Source organism: Canis aureus, chromosome 14 (genome assembly GCF_053574225.1).
Source record: "Canis aureus isolate CA01 chromosome 14, VMU_Caureus_v.1.0, whole genome shotgun sequence".
Taxonomy (NCBI): domain Eukaryota; kingdom Metazoa; phylum Chordata; class Mammalia; order Carnivora; family Canidae; genus Canis; species Canis aureus.
Genome location: NC_135624.1, coordinates 42333195 through 42349847, shown reverse-complemented (window position 1 = coordinate 42349847; position 16653 = coordinate 42333195). Strand labels below are relative to the sequence as shown.

Here is a 16653-nt window from a genome sequence, read left to right as displayed (position 1 = left end):
CAAGAATTCAGTGCAACAGTTGGCAAGCTACACAGCAACCAAATCTGCGTTGGGCCCCGAGGGGTGAGAGCTCTGGCCAGCTTCCTCCGGGTCGGGAAGCAGGTGTCCCCCGTGTGCCCGTCCCGCCTACCGCTGACCTAGGAATGGCTCTGTCAAAAACGGGTATTAGAAACAACAAATACCGACCATTTGCTTCGACGTGGATGGACCTGGAGGGTATGATGCTGAGTGAAGTAAGTCAATCGGAGAAGGACGAACGTTATATGGTCTCATTCATTTGGGGAATATAAAAAATAGTGAAAGGGAATATAGGGGAAAGGAGAAAAAATGGATAGGAAATATCAGAGAGGGAGACAGAACATGAGAGACTCCTAACTCTGGGAAATGAACTAGGGGTGGGGGAAGGGGAGGAGGGCGGGGGGTGGGGGTGACTGGGTGACGGGCACAGAGGGGGGTGCTTGATGGGATGAGCACTGGGCGTTATTCTATATGTTCGCAAATTGAACACCAATAAAAAATAAATTTATAAAAAAAAAACGAGTATTGTACTATGGATCTGAAACTGGGGAGGTTAGTTTGCGGCGACTTGGGTGCTAACGGTACAGCTTGAAGGCTCCAGGACCCGTCCCTCGTGTGAGTGCCTCACTGATCGTCACTGTCGGCCCAAATTCATCTTGGAGCGCGTGTGACTCGAAAGTTCTCGGTGAATTGTGCTGAGCTGAAAAATTCTCCCCAGACTGTAGCATCTGTTGTGTATTTACAAACGGAAATAACTGCAGATGTCAAACCAAAGAAGATTCTAGTTCCTTTAGAAAAGATTTTTTTTTTTTTTTTTTTTTAGTTTACATCCAAACTCTTTTTGAGCCTTAGGCCCTTTCGTTTCCTTGTCACAGGCCAGCTAATGTGTCGTGGTTGCCGTTTTTCCCCGCAGTGCCCTGCCAGACTGTTCTGGATTACCTGAAGACTGTGCTGCAGCACCACAACCAGCTCCTGGTCCCTCAGCCTGCAGACCAGCCCACTGAGGTAGGCTCCTCGCAGGAAGGTAAACGCGGCCCCGCTCGGATGCCCCGCAGGTGCGGCATCCTGATGGCTCACGCGGACACGGCAGAACGGGCTGGCGAGCCCCGCTCGGGGCTGAGGTTGGTGGTTCCCCCGCCTGTGCGTGGATCTCCCGTGAAGGAAGAGCACGCGGGTGTCCAGCCTCAGCCAGGTTCCACGCCGTGTGCTGCAGGTGGGGGAAGGAAGAGCAGTGAACACGGCGGAGGCCGCTCTCGCGGCGTTGCTACGGGCCGGGGGCTGACCGCCTCACCTCCCCTGGCTGGAGCCGGCTTCCAGAAAGCCGGTGCTCTCGGGCACCTCCCATGCGGAGCGAGTGCCCCCGCGCAGGTGCACGATCTCCGTGCCGCGACTTGGTTAGCAGCTGTTCGGGCCCCGCAGGATCAGCACAGCCCCGCCGGGGCGCGGGGACGCAGGTCGGGTGAAACACGGCACGTTCTTACCGGATTGCCAAGGCTCAGGTTTGGATAGGTGTTATTTTTATCTTGCAGGCTTTATTACTTTTTTTTAAAGATTTTATTTATTCATGAGAGACACAGAGAGAGAGGGGCAGAGACACAGGCAGAGGGAGAAGCAGGCTCCATGCACGGAGCCCGATGCAGGACTCGAACCCAGGATCCTGGGGTCATGCCCTGGGCCCAAACCGGTGCTAAACTGCTGAGCCCCCCGGGCTGCCCTATCTTCTGGACTTTAGAACCCACACCCAGTGGAAGAGCAATTGTGGTTAGAAATGTCTTGGGTTGACATCAGTACATAAGTGCCTTTTGGGGAGTTAAGTCTTCCTCACGTGGCAAGGGGAGTCGAGGCAGGACCCTCTCGCATGTCCTTGTCACCCCTTCCGCACTCCTGTGTCCAGTTCTGGTCGTCCTGAGGCTCCGTCCCTGGGCCAGCCGTGGCGCACGTCCGGCCGCGCACCTGCTCTTCCGCCCTGACCCGGGCCTCGCGGCCAAGGGCACACGGGGACACGCTGCTTTGCCCGCGTCTGCAGGGAAGACACCAGAGGGTGAAAAGGGGGGAGTGGGTCTCGCGCCCTGGGACTCCCAGCTCCGGGTGTGGGGTCACCTGCCTCCCCCACGGTTAGGAGGGGCCCTGTCCCCGTCTGCCCCTTCCTTGCAGCGCCCTGCCCCTGGCCCCGCCACTCTGTGTCTTGAATTCCATGGAACCCTCATCAGGACCACGCTGAGCCCAGTCCTGCGAGTCCTGCCACACGGATTCCGGGGCCACGCACCTGCCCCACCCCGGAGGTGTCCCCCCCTCCCCCGTTCCCGTTGCCACCCGCACCAGCCCGACCCGCATCCGTTCTATCAGCACCACGCTCCCCTCCCGGGACTCCCGCAGCCAATGTCCCTTGTCACCCGGTTACTGAGTCACTGCGTGCACACCCTGGAGTCTTCCCACCCTGAAGACTGGCCTGCCTTGACCCCTCCCTCCGCCTCCATCATCCCCCTTCCCTCAGCTTCCGTCGCCGGGCGCAGCCCGTCAGCCCTTGCCCCTGCGCCGCGGTGCCCCTGCTCCCCGGGCGGCCTCCCGTGTGCCCCGCAGCCCTGGCGTCGAAGGCCCCTGCAGACTGGTGACCTCATTTTTTTCTTAGTCATTAAGCCCTTGAAAGACCGGTCTGCGTTCGTAACTTGGTGACCCCGCTCTTGGTTTCCACTTGCTCTTCTCCCCGCCGTCCCGCCTTCACCCCGTCCTCTGGCTGCGCCTCCACTGCTGGAGTCGTCTGCAGGCGGCGGCGGCCTTCCCAGCTCCGGCTGTTGGCAGGGGGCGGTGGGGGGACCTCCCTGCTCCGTGCGCGGTTTCTCTGGCCCCGGGGTCAGGAACCTTCTGGCTCCCCGGGCTTTTGTTGTGCTTGAAGGAGCCCTGCGTGCACTGTTGTCCGGCGCCAGCCTTCGTCCCCTCCCGCGCCCCCTCTCTGCTCAGGTCCATTCCCTGTGACCACGAGCCCCGTGCAGGTAATGGGCCCCAAAGCTAGATCTGGGCTCCGGGTGCCCCGCTGCCAGCCGCTGGGACCAACCGTGGACGCCCTGCACCCTCCGGCCCCACCCGGTTCTCCCGGGTCAAGGCAGCACCAACCCCACGCGGAACTCCTTGAGCCCTCACGGCCTCCGCGCCTTCCTCGGCCCTGACGCCTGCTTGCTCTGCAGCCTCGCTGAGGAGCCTCTCCCCCCGCGCTTGTCCCTGGACTATGGCAGCACATCCTTCCCCTCTCTCATTTTTGCTCCCAGAATAGGGTCCACATTTCTGAACTTGACATTTCTATTGTACAAAAACAAAAATACTGGGGATCCCTGGGTGGCTCAGCGGTTTAGCGCCTGCCTTTGGCCCAGGGCGTGAGCCTGGAGTCCTGGGATCGAGTCCCGCGTCGGGCTCCTGGCATGGAGCCTGCTTCTCCCTCTGCCTGGGTCTGCCTCTCTCTCTCTCTTTCTCTATCATAAATAAATATTTAAAAAAAAACAAAAACAAAAATACTTCCAAAAAGCCCACTTCCTCCGAGAAGCACTCTCCGGTAGCCACACCCTCCTCTCTCTGTGCCCACACAGCACGTTGTTCCTAAGAGTAATTCGGAAGTTACTTAAATATTCACGCAAACCTTGGTCTTCCATTGGTTTGTGGGTCTGTGAATGCAGGAAATGAGCGCTATTCATCTTGGGTTTTTTTTTTTTTTCCTGACTCCTAGATCAGAGTTTAATAACCTGCTGGTGGTTCATTGAAGAGACTATGCGATCAGATTTCTATAAAAACCTAAAAGTTAGGGGACACATCTACATTTCCTCAGGATGGGAATATTTAGACTTTTATTGCCCGTCATCGCCGTCATGACGCTGTTTCCACCGCCGTCTCAGGCGCACGGGCATTTTTCTCATTAGAGCTATTGATCCCGTTTTATTTGTTAACCAGACTGCAGCAGCGTGGTCAATCCCGTCCACCACACAGGCAGTGTCTGGGTTGTGGGGGGCTGTCCGTTACTTTCTCCTCTCTTTCCCTTTTTTCTGGAAAAAAATCGCCTCCAAACGGTATTTCTCCGCTTACGGAGAGCCGTTGCGCTCTTCTGTGAGTGGATTCTTCTTCAGGACTCAAGGAAGCTCCTTCCTTGGGTCGGGAGCTCCCTCGTCTCAGGCCCCTCTCGTTTTGAAACCGGTTCAACCCTGGTCGTAGGGGCAAGCTCGGAATTCGGGGTCCAGGCTCCCCCCTCCGCCTTTTGACTCGTGAGACCTTGGAAAAGGAGTTAGCGTCTTCGGTCAAACCGCTGTGGGAATCCGGGCTTGTGCCCGATGAACTCAGACACCCACAGGGAAGCTTTACATCCAGACCTGCACACTGGGGGGCGCCTGGGAGGCTCCGTGGTTGAGCGGCCCAGGTGATGACCCCGGGGTCCCAGGATCGAGTCCCGCCTCGGGCTCCCTGCCCAGCGGGGTGCCTGCGTCTCCCTCTGCTGCTCTCCGTGCTCATGCTAGCTCTAGCTCTGCTCTCCCAAATAAAACCTTAAAGAAAAAAAAAAACTTGCACAGCATTAAATAAAAGGTTTGCCAAGCAGCTGCTCGGTCTTCCCGTCTGGGGCTGCCGGGTGTGCTTGCAAGGAGCACGGCCGAGCGATCGCCCAGGGCACACGTTGGCAGGAGCCCTCACCCCCGGGAGCCCCCCCGGCCCCCCGTCTTTGTTCCTCTCCCTAAAGTTCTCTCACGTTGCCAGTGAAAACCCGTCGGAGGCTCTTCAAACGTCCCAGTGCCACAGCAGTAGAAAGAAGGAAAGGGAGTCCCCATTTAGCCGCTGTTACCAGGCCCCGGCCGTGGGCTCGTCTCCCGTGGGGACACCGTGCCCCTGCAGGCCGGGTGCTGGTGGGTCCTTCCCCGGAGAGACCTTGACACCATCTGTGGGCTGAGGAAGCCCCCACCCCTGCGCCCCGGGGCCCAGCTCCTCCTCCCCGAGTGTGGGAACCCTCGGGGGTCCTCGCTCCCCGCCGCCTCCCACCGTGGCTGTCTGGCCCTTGTCTTTGGGAGGAACACCACTGTCCTGCGTGGGGATCCTCCGCGCGTCCCCGGCCCCTGGGCCCCACAGCTCCCCTCTGGCTTCCCCGCCAGCCCCGCCGCCCTCTGGCCCTCGACGGCGCCGGCCCAGGGGCTGCTGTGGCTCCCATGTGCTCGCTCCTAAACCCATGACCGTTCACTTCTTCCCGTTTCCCATGCAGGGGAGCTCTGGTCCCCCCCGGTTAGTGGAGGTCACTCAGGAACCCACGGGAGCCGCAGAGCCAGGTTCCGTGCAAGCTGCCGCTGTTCTACACGCAGAGCACAGACCACGGGCGTCCCCGAGGAGGCTCAGCCGCGTGCTGCCGGCGCCGGGCTCTGGGCCCCGCGGGCCACCTCCCCAGGGGCCCCGGCCCGGCCTATCGCCCTCTCCCTGCTTACTAACGGCACTCTCTGAAATAAACCCCTATCGGGCCCAAACAGTGCCCAATTTATAACCTGTAGTCAATTTGCAGAGTTGTAAAACTGAATGAATTTTTCCTTCTTTATTTTGAACACCTGAATTACCGAGGAAGGGAGTACATTAAAACCGAGATCATGGGTTAATTAATTTGTCCTGGACTGTAGAATTTTATGGACAACCGGAACTAAAGTAATGGTTGTGTAGGTGGAATTGACTAAACATGCCTTATAAATGTTACAGAAATTCCTGTAATTAGTCCCACTGCAGCTATTGAGCCTGGGAATTTTATAGCAGACATAAATTAAGAAGATGAAAAGGAAGAAAAATTTTGAGTTGACACAGTGGCATTTGCAGAAGCTGTAATTTGACGAAAGCTGGTTTGCATTATTATTATCCATGATGACTTGGGGGGGTGGGGTTCACAGTTTCCCTCCTTTTTTAAATTCGCTTTTTAATGCTGTTTCCACTGTTACGCAATGGCTATCAGGTGTCAGGCAAATTAAACACGAGTAGTACCTTTACGAAAATTAGACCACCAGCATCATTTCTAAAAATACTTAACCGCCAACCAGAGGATGAAGAGACCTGTTTGATCACACTCTTCAAAGTCATTTTTTTTGCATATTTTAATAGATTGAAAAGGAAAGTTGCGGGTTATATTTAAATAGTGTTCCCTGTCATTGGATCTTGACACATTTTAACCTACCTGTTAAAATGCAAGTTATAAATAGCTCCTCTTTCAAAGGTGTTCATTATACCTCATTGGCTCTTGTTATAGAAAATGCAAATGTAATTTGAAAAGTGCCCGTTCTGAGTGTGAGCAATTACCTGTGCTCTTCACTACCTGGTTCATTGTCAGCAGAGCCACTTGGTTAAAAAGCATGTTTTGCCTTTGAAATGGAGATCGCCTTGGCTGGCTGGCTGGCTGGCTAAGAAGGTAATGAGAAAATACTTTGGCTTTTCCAGGGAAGCAAGCAGCTGTTGAACAACTATCCTGTCTACATAACGAGCAAACAGTGGGACGAGGCTGTAAATTCTTCAAAGAAAGACGGGAGACGGCTCCTTCGATACCTCATCAGATTTGTTTTCACAACCGATGAGCTTAAGTACTCATGCGGCCTTGGGAAAAGGAAAAGGTCAGTGCAGTCAGGAGAGACAGGTCCCGAAAGACGCCCTCTGGATCCAGTTAAAGTAACATGCCTCCGAGGTACTGCATCCTTCCGCTCAGCGTCACCATCTGTGGTCTCATTTCACCGCATTGGCTGTGGCTACCCCCGTGCAAGTGTTCAGCCTTTACTGTATTTTGATTTTTTTTTTTCCCCCACTGAGATCTTTATAGGCTTCCATGTGGCCCATCTACTTGGTATCGAGAAGTCCTTTCAAAACTCTTCGTTTGCTTTAGCCTTGGCGTTCTCACTTAATGGCACATAAGCATTGCATAGCACCTCATGTTTCACGCTTTAAATTCAGATTTTCTTTGCTGCCACAGAAGGCCACCGCCAGCAAACTGGAGCATTGGGAAATGCACAAGAGGAAGGGGAGATGTGGAATATTTTTAAAAATTAGTGAAATGATCTATCCCGTTTGCCATTTGCAGCCTGGGCCCCCCCCCACCCCCTTCCCAGCTACCTCCTCCAGAGGACTCGGCCTCAACTCCTTAAATTTATTTAGAGTTAGTTTTCCTTAAAATTGGGTTGTCTCAAGTATCTGTTGCCCAGTCAGCTTTATTCTGCTAGGTTTTTTTTTTAAGTTTCTATATTAAAGATCCTGCTCAGAGAATAGTGCTGCACCAGTATTAACAGCTGATCCGCACCGTGGCAGGTCAGGAGAGGGAGAGGAGGAGAAGGGGGGAGGGGGGGTAGACGGCTGATTCGGCAGGTGCACATAAACACAGACGTAGGCAAGTAGAGGCGCTAGAGCGCCGACAAGAACACTGTTCACACCTGAAAAATCCATATCAAAAAGCTCAAGTATTAGCCTGTACGTGGTTCAATAATAATTTCATTGGTTGGGAAAACTTAGTAATAATTTACTCTGGACAGGGATCAAAATATTTCCTGATGAGGTTGCAGCGAAGAAACAGTATTACTGATAAGGCCTTGGTTTACAGAAAGGACATTCCAGCAGTCCCTCGTGGGAGGCCCACAGCATCCTGGAACACTAGCGTGCCCGAGGCACGTGGAGATTTTGTGAGCAGCCGAAATGGCTCAGGCCCAGCCCCAGCTTGTGACTCGGCAGGTGTGCAGGGGAGAGGCAGGCACCGCTGTCCATCTCCCCCACCCCAGGTGATTCTGGTGCAGGAAGCCCATACTGAGAAAACCACCTGGAGTGAAAGCACCTGTGTCAAGCAGGCACAGGTGCGCCAGCCTGAAAGTTCCCCTTGCTCAGAGTGGGCGATGGGCACGGCCAGGTCTGTCCTAGCAAACTAGCCGTAGCCTCCTTTATTCCTCGATATCATCAGAGCCGACAGTGACTCACCGAGAGTAACCGAGGCAGCCGTGAGCTTGGGGCTCTCCTGGGGACACTGTACCCCAAGTGGCTCTGGGGCCCGTAGCGGGCATCAGGACAAGGGGCCTCACAGCTGTATCCCTTTCCAGGAATTCTTACTAAATGTTTTATATTTTAACCAGCAAGTCCATGAAACAGGGATTAACGTACATCCCAGAGCACTCGTGCTTTGCCCTGAGAACGTTGCCTGAGCCGCTGTGACACGGACACAGCCCAGGCTGGCTAACCAGAACCTGAATTCTACAGCTCATCCTCACCTGGGGACACGCACAGGCCTCCCCGTGCCCTCAGGTGGAGCATTCATAGGCGAAAAAGGGTGATGGGAACTTTTACATACTAGTCCCAAAAGCTGAAATCCCAGGGCCTTCCTCTGATCCAGTTGGGATTCTTTTCATAAAGGCTTAGGCCTGGGGAACCCCAGAGAGGACGTCCATGTTGTGGCGAGCAAGACTGGAACAGCCCAGGGAACCTCAGGCCTCTGGACGCTAGTGATGGGAAGCAGGGCGCTTTGGGGAATGGAACCAAACTCAGGGCTGACCTTCCCCCTAGAGGGCCAGTGGACATGTGTCCGGTCTGTGTAACTGAAAGAGCTCTGCGTTTAGCCTTTATTGTTTTTTTTTTTTTTTTTTTTTTTTTTTTCATTTACTTATGATAGTCACACAGAGAGAGAGAGAGGAGAGGCAGAGACATAGGCAGAGGGAGAAGCAGGCTCCATGCACCGGGAGCCTGACGTGGGATTCGATCCCGGGTCTCCGGGATCGTGGCCTGGGCTAAAGGCAGGCGCTAAACCGCTGCGCCACCCAGGGATCCCTGCGTTTAGCCTTTAATAGTCTTTTCCACAATATCAGAGAAGGTCCTGTGTCAGCAGCAGACGCTGACCGGGGGTGGGGGTCGAGAGGCATCACAGAGCAGCACGTTCCTGGGGTCGCAGGGTCACAGCATCCTCATCCATTAGCCTTTATTTCCTTGTGTGGATGTGAGTAGGGAATCCAGAGACCGGGAAACCACCACAGCTACTCGATACCTGCTGAACACAGTGGGGATGTGGGGGGGACAGAAGAGCAGTAGGGAGCTCCCCGTCCGTGTTTGCCAGGCCTGGCCCCCACTAAGCCGTCTGATCTTGACAGTTTGGCAGGATGAGTTGCTGAATAAACCCTGTTCTTTCCCTTCAGTAAAGGGCTGGGGCTCAGGTAGGCAAGGGAGGCTCCCCCCTCAGGCTCAGGATCGAAGGGGATGCCAACAAAGTCGGCGGTGCCGCCGCTTCTCTGCTAAGCTCCATCTGTCTACCAAGACGGGCGAGGTTCAGTTCGGGATTTTGGGGGTCCAAGCACTTGGGAAGCGTCAGCTTCTCCTAAGGGCAAACGGGGCCAAGATGACACGCAGTCATTTCAGACAAACCCAGTCCTCTGACCAGACCTGCTTCTGTCTAGGAGCAGTGTTGGAGAAGAGCCGGGGTGTATAATAGGCGCTCTGGGCTTCCAGTCAGCCGTGCAAAAAGGACAGAGTGTGACTTAGGACTTTTTTCAAAATTGCTCACTTCAGTTTCCCAGTGTCCGTGTTAGAATAGCCAGGCGGGAGTTGTGTACGTGCCCAGCCCCCCGAGCACACGGAGGGGAGGATCCCGCGCGCACCGCCCAGAGGGAGGCTGTTTCCTGAGAGTCTTAGTTACCTGTTACCCATTTGCCCTTCCAGGTGTGCTGATTGCTTTCTGGTGAAATGAAATATTTATAGAGGAAATCTCACTTAAGAGATACTTGTCAGTACACGTGTGGATGTCCCGATTAGAGAACCAAGCACAAGCTTGGGAACGCGGGAAGAATGTGGGGACCCCTTCGGAACCACCAGCCAGACAGGTTCTAGGTCGTTGAGGTGTTGTGATCCTGTTACACTTAGTCTGCAGATCACTAGCTGGCTAACGAGTACGGTGCTGATGGTAGTTAGGTAACGTTCCCGGAGAGAGCTGACATCCTAGAAACGAGAGCGGGTGCCGACGGGCTTCAGACGTACTCCGCAACGTCCACCGCGGCCCCTCTCACCAGTCAGATGTACCGTCCACTCGATGGCAAGTGCTCCTTAGGAGGATCATCCTCTCACTTGGCGTGGTTTTTACTTTTGCACGTGGGTAAAAAGCTTAACGTGTGATTAGTGGGGTCTAGAAGTGACATCATCACAGAATTACGTTGGGTTTCCCATACAGTTCTTCTTATAGAGCTTTTCTGTAAATGTTTAAGCAGCCTGTCTGTTATCTTCCATAAAAACCAGCTGTTTTTTTCTCTCTCTCTTTATTGTTGTGTATATTCCCACAGAATTCATTAGGATGCACTGTACCTCCAACCCCGACTGGTGGATGCCCTCGGAGGAACAAATAAACAAAGTGTTCAGCGACGCTGTGGGTCACGCCCGGCAGGGGCGGGCGGTGGGGACTTTCCTGCACAACGGTGGCTCGTTTTATGAAGGGATCGATCACCAGGCTTCCCAGGATGAGGTCTTCAATAAAAATTCCCAGGATGGGCCTGGGGATTAGTGGACAAAAATCTTTACACTGTAGCGGCTGGTCCTCTCAACAGTTCCAGTTGTCCATGTGCTGTCCCCGTCCCCTGAGAGTCCAGAGCATGTCCTTCTGTCAGACTGTACACATCTCAAACCTTAACTCTCTTGACCTACTGCCACAGTTCCCAAATAGAAATCCATTTTGGGATTGTTTGGGAAGTCTATGGAACCTACAGCAGACTTTGGGTACATTATAAAAAGAAAAAACAATTGAATTTAATTGATTCCTAGCTAGACAGTGAGGGTGGAAAAAAAAATCAGTGAGCTACTGGTCACCTGTCTGAAATCTTCCCGTAAGCACTGCTTCCTGAGCAGAGCCCGTCCCCGCGGAAGATGGGGTTAGAGGCCCTGCCCGTGAGAGAAGAGACAGACGTGCAGTTATTTTAAGGGACAATGAACAAACATTTTCTTTAGTTTAATTCAAATAAGTTGTCTCTCCATTTTCCAAAGACTTGAATTCCTACTTCTCAGCCAAGACCTAGGGTGGGCGACACTGTCACCTGTTGGCAAAGCCTGTATTAAGCCTGAGAACAGAGGTCGCTGCTAGACAACGATTTGTTGGAAACCCGCTGGGTTTGTTTTTGTGGTGGTTGTTTTTTTTTTCAGTTTTTTTATGAACCTCACCCCACCCACCCCACCCCCAGCCCAAAAATCTGCCCTGTTGATCAGAAAGGCTCTGGAGTTCACAAACAGTAAGTTTTCGTTCTGTTCAGTCTGGAAACCGCCAGAGATCCAAGACCCTTTGCAGCTGCTCGGTTTCGTAGGTCCACCGACCCACCGTTCCCACAGCCTTAACTCAGACTTTGTTGACGCAATGCCAAAGTGATGGGTTGAGCAACGAGGATTTCAGTCACTGGAGGCCAGACAAGTGGTGTGACTGCTGGTGGTCACCGATTGACCGGACGTCCTGGGATCACATACACAGCCGCAAGGCCATTCTGACAACTATGCAACGGGCTCGTCTGTAATTTCCCTGAAACGTGAGGGTCTTCCTCTGAGTAGATGTGTAGACTTTGCATAAGCTTTTGTTTCTCGTTGTCACTGTTGAAAATGTTTCATCCCGACTGTTTTTGCTGTTTTGTGCCTCTTCCCCCCACCCCCCAGGCCCCCCACCCGATCTGTTGAACACAGGCTCTGGCTAAGTCAACACTGAACCACTCCCACGTGTTCTCTCCTGTTGAATTTGTTGAGCTCCGTCCGTGAAATTAGTACTGTCCTTGGGAGCGTTCCTCCCCCACAGACTGGAGATGGTAGAAGCTGGTTCTGAGGGCTTGAGGTTCGGGGGGAGGAGCAGCCTCCTCCGTCACCCCGACTCTTTGTAAAGCCTAGGGCTGCGTGGGCAGGAGTTGCTGAAGGTGCCTAACGTCGTCCACCAATGTGATGAGGGTTTTGAAAATCGGTCGGAAATTCATTGAAGGTGTATGAGCATCCGTTTATAAAGAGGGTTTTTTGTGAGACCGTAAATTACCATTTATGTTCAGTAATTAGCACCAGCTGTATGCACGGCCCTGGAAGTAGGTTCTCCTTTAGCTTCTGTTGTTATTAGCTTCATCCATTGAAGGGTTTAATGTTCATAAAGGTGGTCCTTTGTTGGATCTGTTGAGTCGTGTGGGGAGAACTAGTATCTCGATCCCGTTTGGGGCACGTTGGCTTAGATTTGTAAGTAAAAGGATGATGGCGAATGTGATGTTAGGGGAACCAGGAGACCGCTGCCTTCGGTGGTCCAAGGAAGGGGGAGACTTTTAAAATGTTTTCAGAGGTCTGGGAAGTCAGTGCCTTATAAGACTCTTTGGTGGCAGGAAATCCTGGCCAGACGCAGACTGTCCCCGCAACCTCCTCTGTCTTTCCGTCCTTGCTTTTTTGCATCAGGTGCTCGCTGGAGCTGGCAGAGCAGCTTTAGGCTGAGTGGGGCTGGGGCGCCGCCTGCTCGCAGCCTGGCTGGCCTGGTGCGGGTCGGCCCAGCCCCGGGGCTTGGGGGCCGCCGTCAGGGGCCGCTGTGCGAGCCTGGCTCGCAGCAGTTGCCACTCGGTCGCCTCATCCCTAAATCGGGGCGTGCAGAGGATGTTTCCTTATTTGTGGTGAGACCATGTGGAGCGAGGTTTCAAAAGCTCACCACCACCAAGACCGGGGGCCGTCCCCGCTCTGTCCCCCTTAGCTCTGATGTCCTTGGAGACCTGAGGACGTGGCTTACGCTCGGCCCCTTTGGCAGTTGGCGGATCGCTCGTGGCTAGAAAGTGTCACGTCAGCTCGTGGAATCCCCAAGTCGCTGGGCACCGGCACCGACGGACTGAGCAGCCCGGGCTGCGGCGGTGCCACCTTCTCGGGGGGGGGCGGTGACCCAGGGCTGGCCTGGCCCCAGAGGCTCACCGCCGCCTGCCCAGCGCTTCATGTGCTCCGCGACTGCCGTGACCCGACAGCCCGCCGGTGACACAGTCTCGACGTGTCTCGTTGCCCCGAGGTAAGGGGACAGGACAGGGACTCTGCCTACCTTCCAAGCGGCCCGAAGCCCCAGATGCAGCAGCGCTGGGCGCAGGAGGCCCTCGGGGGACCCACGGGAGGCAGCAGGCCGGAGGCTGCGGAGGGCAGGGCCGCTGGGCCGTGAGCAGCCCCACCGGACGCCGTTGCCGGACGCTGAGAGGCCAGTGACGGCGGCTGCAGAACGCGGCTGCCCCTCCTTGGGAGGGAACTGGGAGACCCGCGGAGCTGCTTCACAGCTGCAGAGCGGGCGGGTGCACTTCGGTCCGGATCTTCGTTGGCCCCTCCTCGGCCATAAGCACAGTGGCCTAGGGGACTGTCAGCCTTGTAGAGGACACGTTGCTAGAGGTGGGAGTTGGCCCGGCTCGTCCAAGAGCCAGATGCGGGTAGAACGGGGTATGCGGCCCAGTAGCTGTTCTTGTGATACCTGACGTCTTCCCCAGATCTAGACAACAACCCCAACCTGGTGAACCGCAGGTTCGTGACTTCTGCATTCTCCTCCCGCCTTTGATGTCTAGTCCTCCTCCCTGCTGCTCTCAGAACCCGGACAGAGCATTACGCGAGGTGAAACACGCATGGTTTTCAGAAAAGCAAACCTACATTCCCCCTCATTTGGGTTTTACTATATAACTCATGCTCTAGACTCTAACCCTAATACCCACCAACTACCTCCTTAGTTTTTTCTTAGATTTTAGTCATTTGTTAAAACCTCAGTCTCGGATAACTTTATTTGTAGAAAAGACTGAAACTTAACTTTTCTCGTTCAGAGCTGTGTCATTTCACAGTAGAGATCTATGGTTTTTGACAGCTCTTCTACACAAATTTCAAGAAATGTAATAGGAAACGATTGTGCACATATGGTGCAAGCCTCACTGGTGTGTGTTTAACGTGGCAACGTTTGCCATAACTGCTTGGCAAAGCGTGTCAACTAGAACGCTGGAGTCAGAACCCTAATGTAAATGTGTCTAAACAGGGCTATGTCGCATTATGATATATTTTTGTAAACATAGCCGTGGCTTCTTACAGTCGTGTAAGTACTGAATACAAATAGTCACTTCCCTTGGAATGATGCAGGAAAATGCTACCCTGCCGGTGGCCCTCTGCACAGTTACTTGCGTTGTCAGTGGCATTTGTGTTTCCTAGAGGCTGAAGGATTGATGCCAGACAAGGCGGGGTGCCCACACCAAGGCCCCAGTACTTGCCTTCTAGTGTGTAAAACTCAAGACCATAACTGATACCATCTACACCTTAGAGGCCACCTCACCTTCCATAGTGAACTCAACTGCATCCAACAGTGAGAGGACTGGACTTTGTCCGTCTAACTAACGACCAGCTTTGCCTCCTGTAGCACTAAATTTACCAAATCTTTTTGGTACAAGTGGCCAGGTTGGTTTTCCTGGTGACCATCCATAGCTGACTGATACAAGGTCTAGGTGTTCACGGAGTCACAGTTCCCCCTTCAGCGTAATTGCCCCAGTACAAGTGGCCATGTGGGTGTTGGCCACGTTGGAAAACCCTTCAGGCCCACCCCAAACCTCTAACAACCACCCTACTAACTGCAACTGATACTCCTTGAGTTCTCGTGTGCCAGGTTCTCTACAAAGCACTTTAACGCATCGTCTCCTTTTGATCCTCGTGACTGTCCTCCGAGACGGTTACTCTTGTTACCCCAGTTTATCCGTAAGGACGCTGCCCAAGGTACTCAGCTAGTAAGCGATCCCCTTGGGCTCAGGAAGCAGGATGACTAGTTCAGTTTCCCCCAGTAGTCAGAGTTCTCAAAGCCCACCAACAGTCTGGAATGGATTGTGTTTGATTTATGGCATCGAGGGAAAGATGATATTTGTGTTAGTAAAAACCACCTTTAAGTGTGTTGACGCTTCAGTAGGACCCTAGAAACCATACCTGTTCTGGTAACTGCCCGGGTTTCCGCGTAAGACTTGACTTGCGTGAGAGTCCATGTTGACTAGAAGTGTTAAAGTAGTGAAAAAATTAAAATTGCTGATGTGTTCACCTTTGTTTTGTAGGTTCCCTGTACAAAAATGCAGGGATTTAAAGCAAACATTTGAACTCAGTGGAGTGATCTTCTTTGGGGACCCATAGATGTCAGAAACGGCACTGGGCATCGGTTAGCTAACGTTTCCTTCAGTTTGCGCCTTTGTTGTGTTTGTAGCCTTAGAGTCGATGAGTCTGGTTTGGAAGAGAGGGATTTAATGTACGATGTCACTGTGAGAACCGTTGTGAAGGTTTTGTAGGAAAATATGGTAATCTGTGGACCCTTTCCCGTAGTTACTGGCTTTCACATCTCTGGGGCTGTGCTTGAGTTCAGGAGCCCGCCAAGGCCATGCGGGCCCAGCTTGTGTTTCTTGGGAACAGGGCGCGCCAGATGGTGAGACGGTCCTGAAACTTTCGAGGTCCTTGGTCCAGCCAGACCCTGCCCAGTGTAAGCACTGCCTCTGTCCCTCTTCTCTGGAGCTTCATGTAGCAGCCTGACATTGGGGCCAACTTGCCTTTACTCTATTTTCTATGATGAACACTTGTGGAGAAACTGTGACAAATCCATTGATCCTAATATTTTTATTGTTGGAGTCCTGTTGATTCTCTATGAATAATTTCTATTCGATTGTACTGTGTAGAATTAATACCCACTAGGGATATGTTAATAAAACTATAAATGCATAGTGTAATATAGAATAGCAAGATTTTTTTGTGAACAATTTATATAGAAAAGTAAGTTGTTTTTTAAGTGTTAGGCACATTTCTTTTAGGAACTTAAAATGTTATAAGAGTTTTTTAAACATTCAATATTTTTAATTATAAGAAACATTTGTTACTAGAGCCAGTTATTTCAGGTGTTCTAATTGGAGTATTGATTTTATTACCTCATATACCTCTAGAATGCCACATGTTCTGTTGGAGATAAAATTGCACAATAAATGTCAAGTCTCTGTTAAGTGTTTTAACTTGTTCTTTGCGTCTTTCTTCAATTCATTCAAAAAGCTTTTCTGCTTGTCTCTGGGTCCTGAGCAAATCCTATGTACTTAAAACCCAAATAAGTACAAGACACTCCAGTTATGTCAGAGAACTGATCAAAATCATCCAAAAAGTCGTGTGATCTAGTGAACGAAAAAGACACGCGGTGATGATGGAAGAGTGGCATATGGAATCCAGGAGGGCTTCTTCCCAGTATTTTGTACATTGACACTTGAAACACGACTTGTTTCCTACTCAACAGCACCATCCTACCAGGGAGAAAAAAATCCTACAGCTGCTACTCATGACCTTTAAAATTGAACAAATGTTGATTGTTCATGGTTTTTGAACAGTGATCTGAGTACAAAAACAGAACAGTTATGGCCAAGGTGGCATGATAGTAGCTTCCCCCTGTTAGTCCTACATAAAATATGAATGTGACATATCACCCACTATAGAATAAAATTGAATAAATGTCATTTCACAAATCAGACTTAAGTGAAAACTGAAAATACTTGCTTCATTTTAGGAAAAATACAAAGCTGTGATTTTTTTTTCAGTAGAAGATGCAACATTTCAACCAGTTTTGGATGAAGCAGTAACTTGGTCCGAATTATTCAGGTTTCAATTGAGATATCAATTAAAATGGAATTTATCATTATAAAGCAT

The 16653-nt window shown here is 52.2% G+C and overlaps 1 protein-coding gene across 2 annotated transcripts in view; it reads left to right on the top strand.

Annotated features, from left to right (window-relative positions):
- The window catches only part of BEND4 (BEN domain containing 4), a 35542-nt gene extending 19568 nt beyond the window's left edge, over nt 1-15974 (top strand). Inside the window, exons 3-5 of one of the 2 annotated variants that reach the window (XM_077847873.1) lie at nt 932-1023; nt 6448-6688; nt 10296-15974. In XM_077847873.1, coding sequence (XP_077703999.1) covers nt 932-1023; nt 6448-6688; nt 10296-10513 — 551 coding nt within the window. In that variant the 3' untranslated portion in view covers nt 10514-15974. The remainder of the gene's footprint in view (nt 1-931; nt 1024-6447; nt 6689-10295) is intronic. The other variant, XM_077847874.1, reaches the window with a different exon arrangement.
- Nucleotides 15975-16653: the final 679 nt, after the last annotated feature.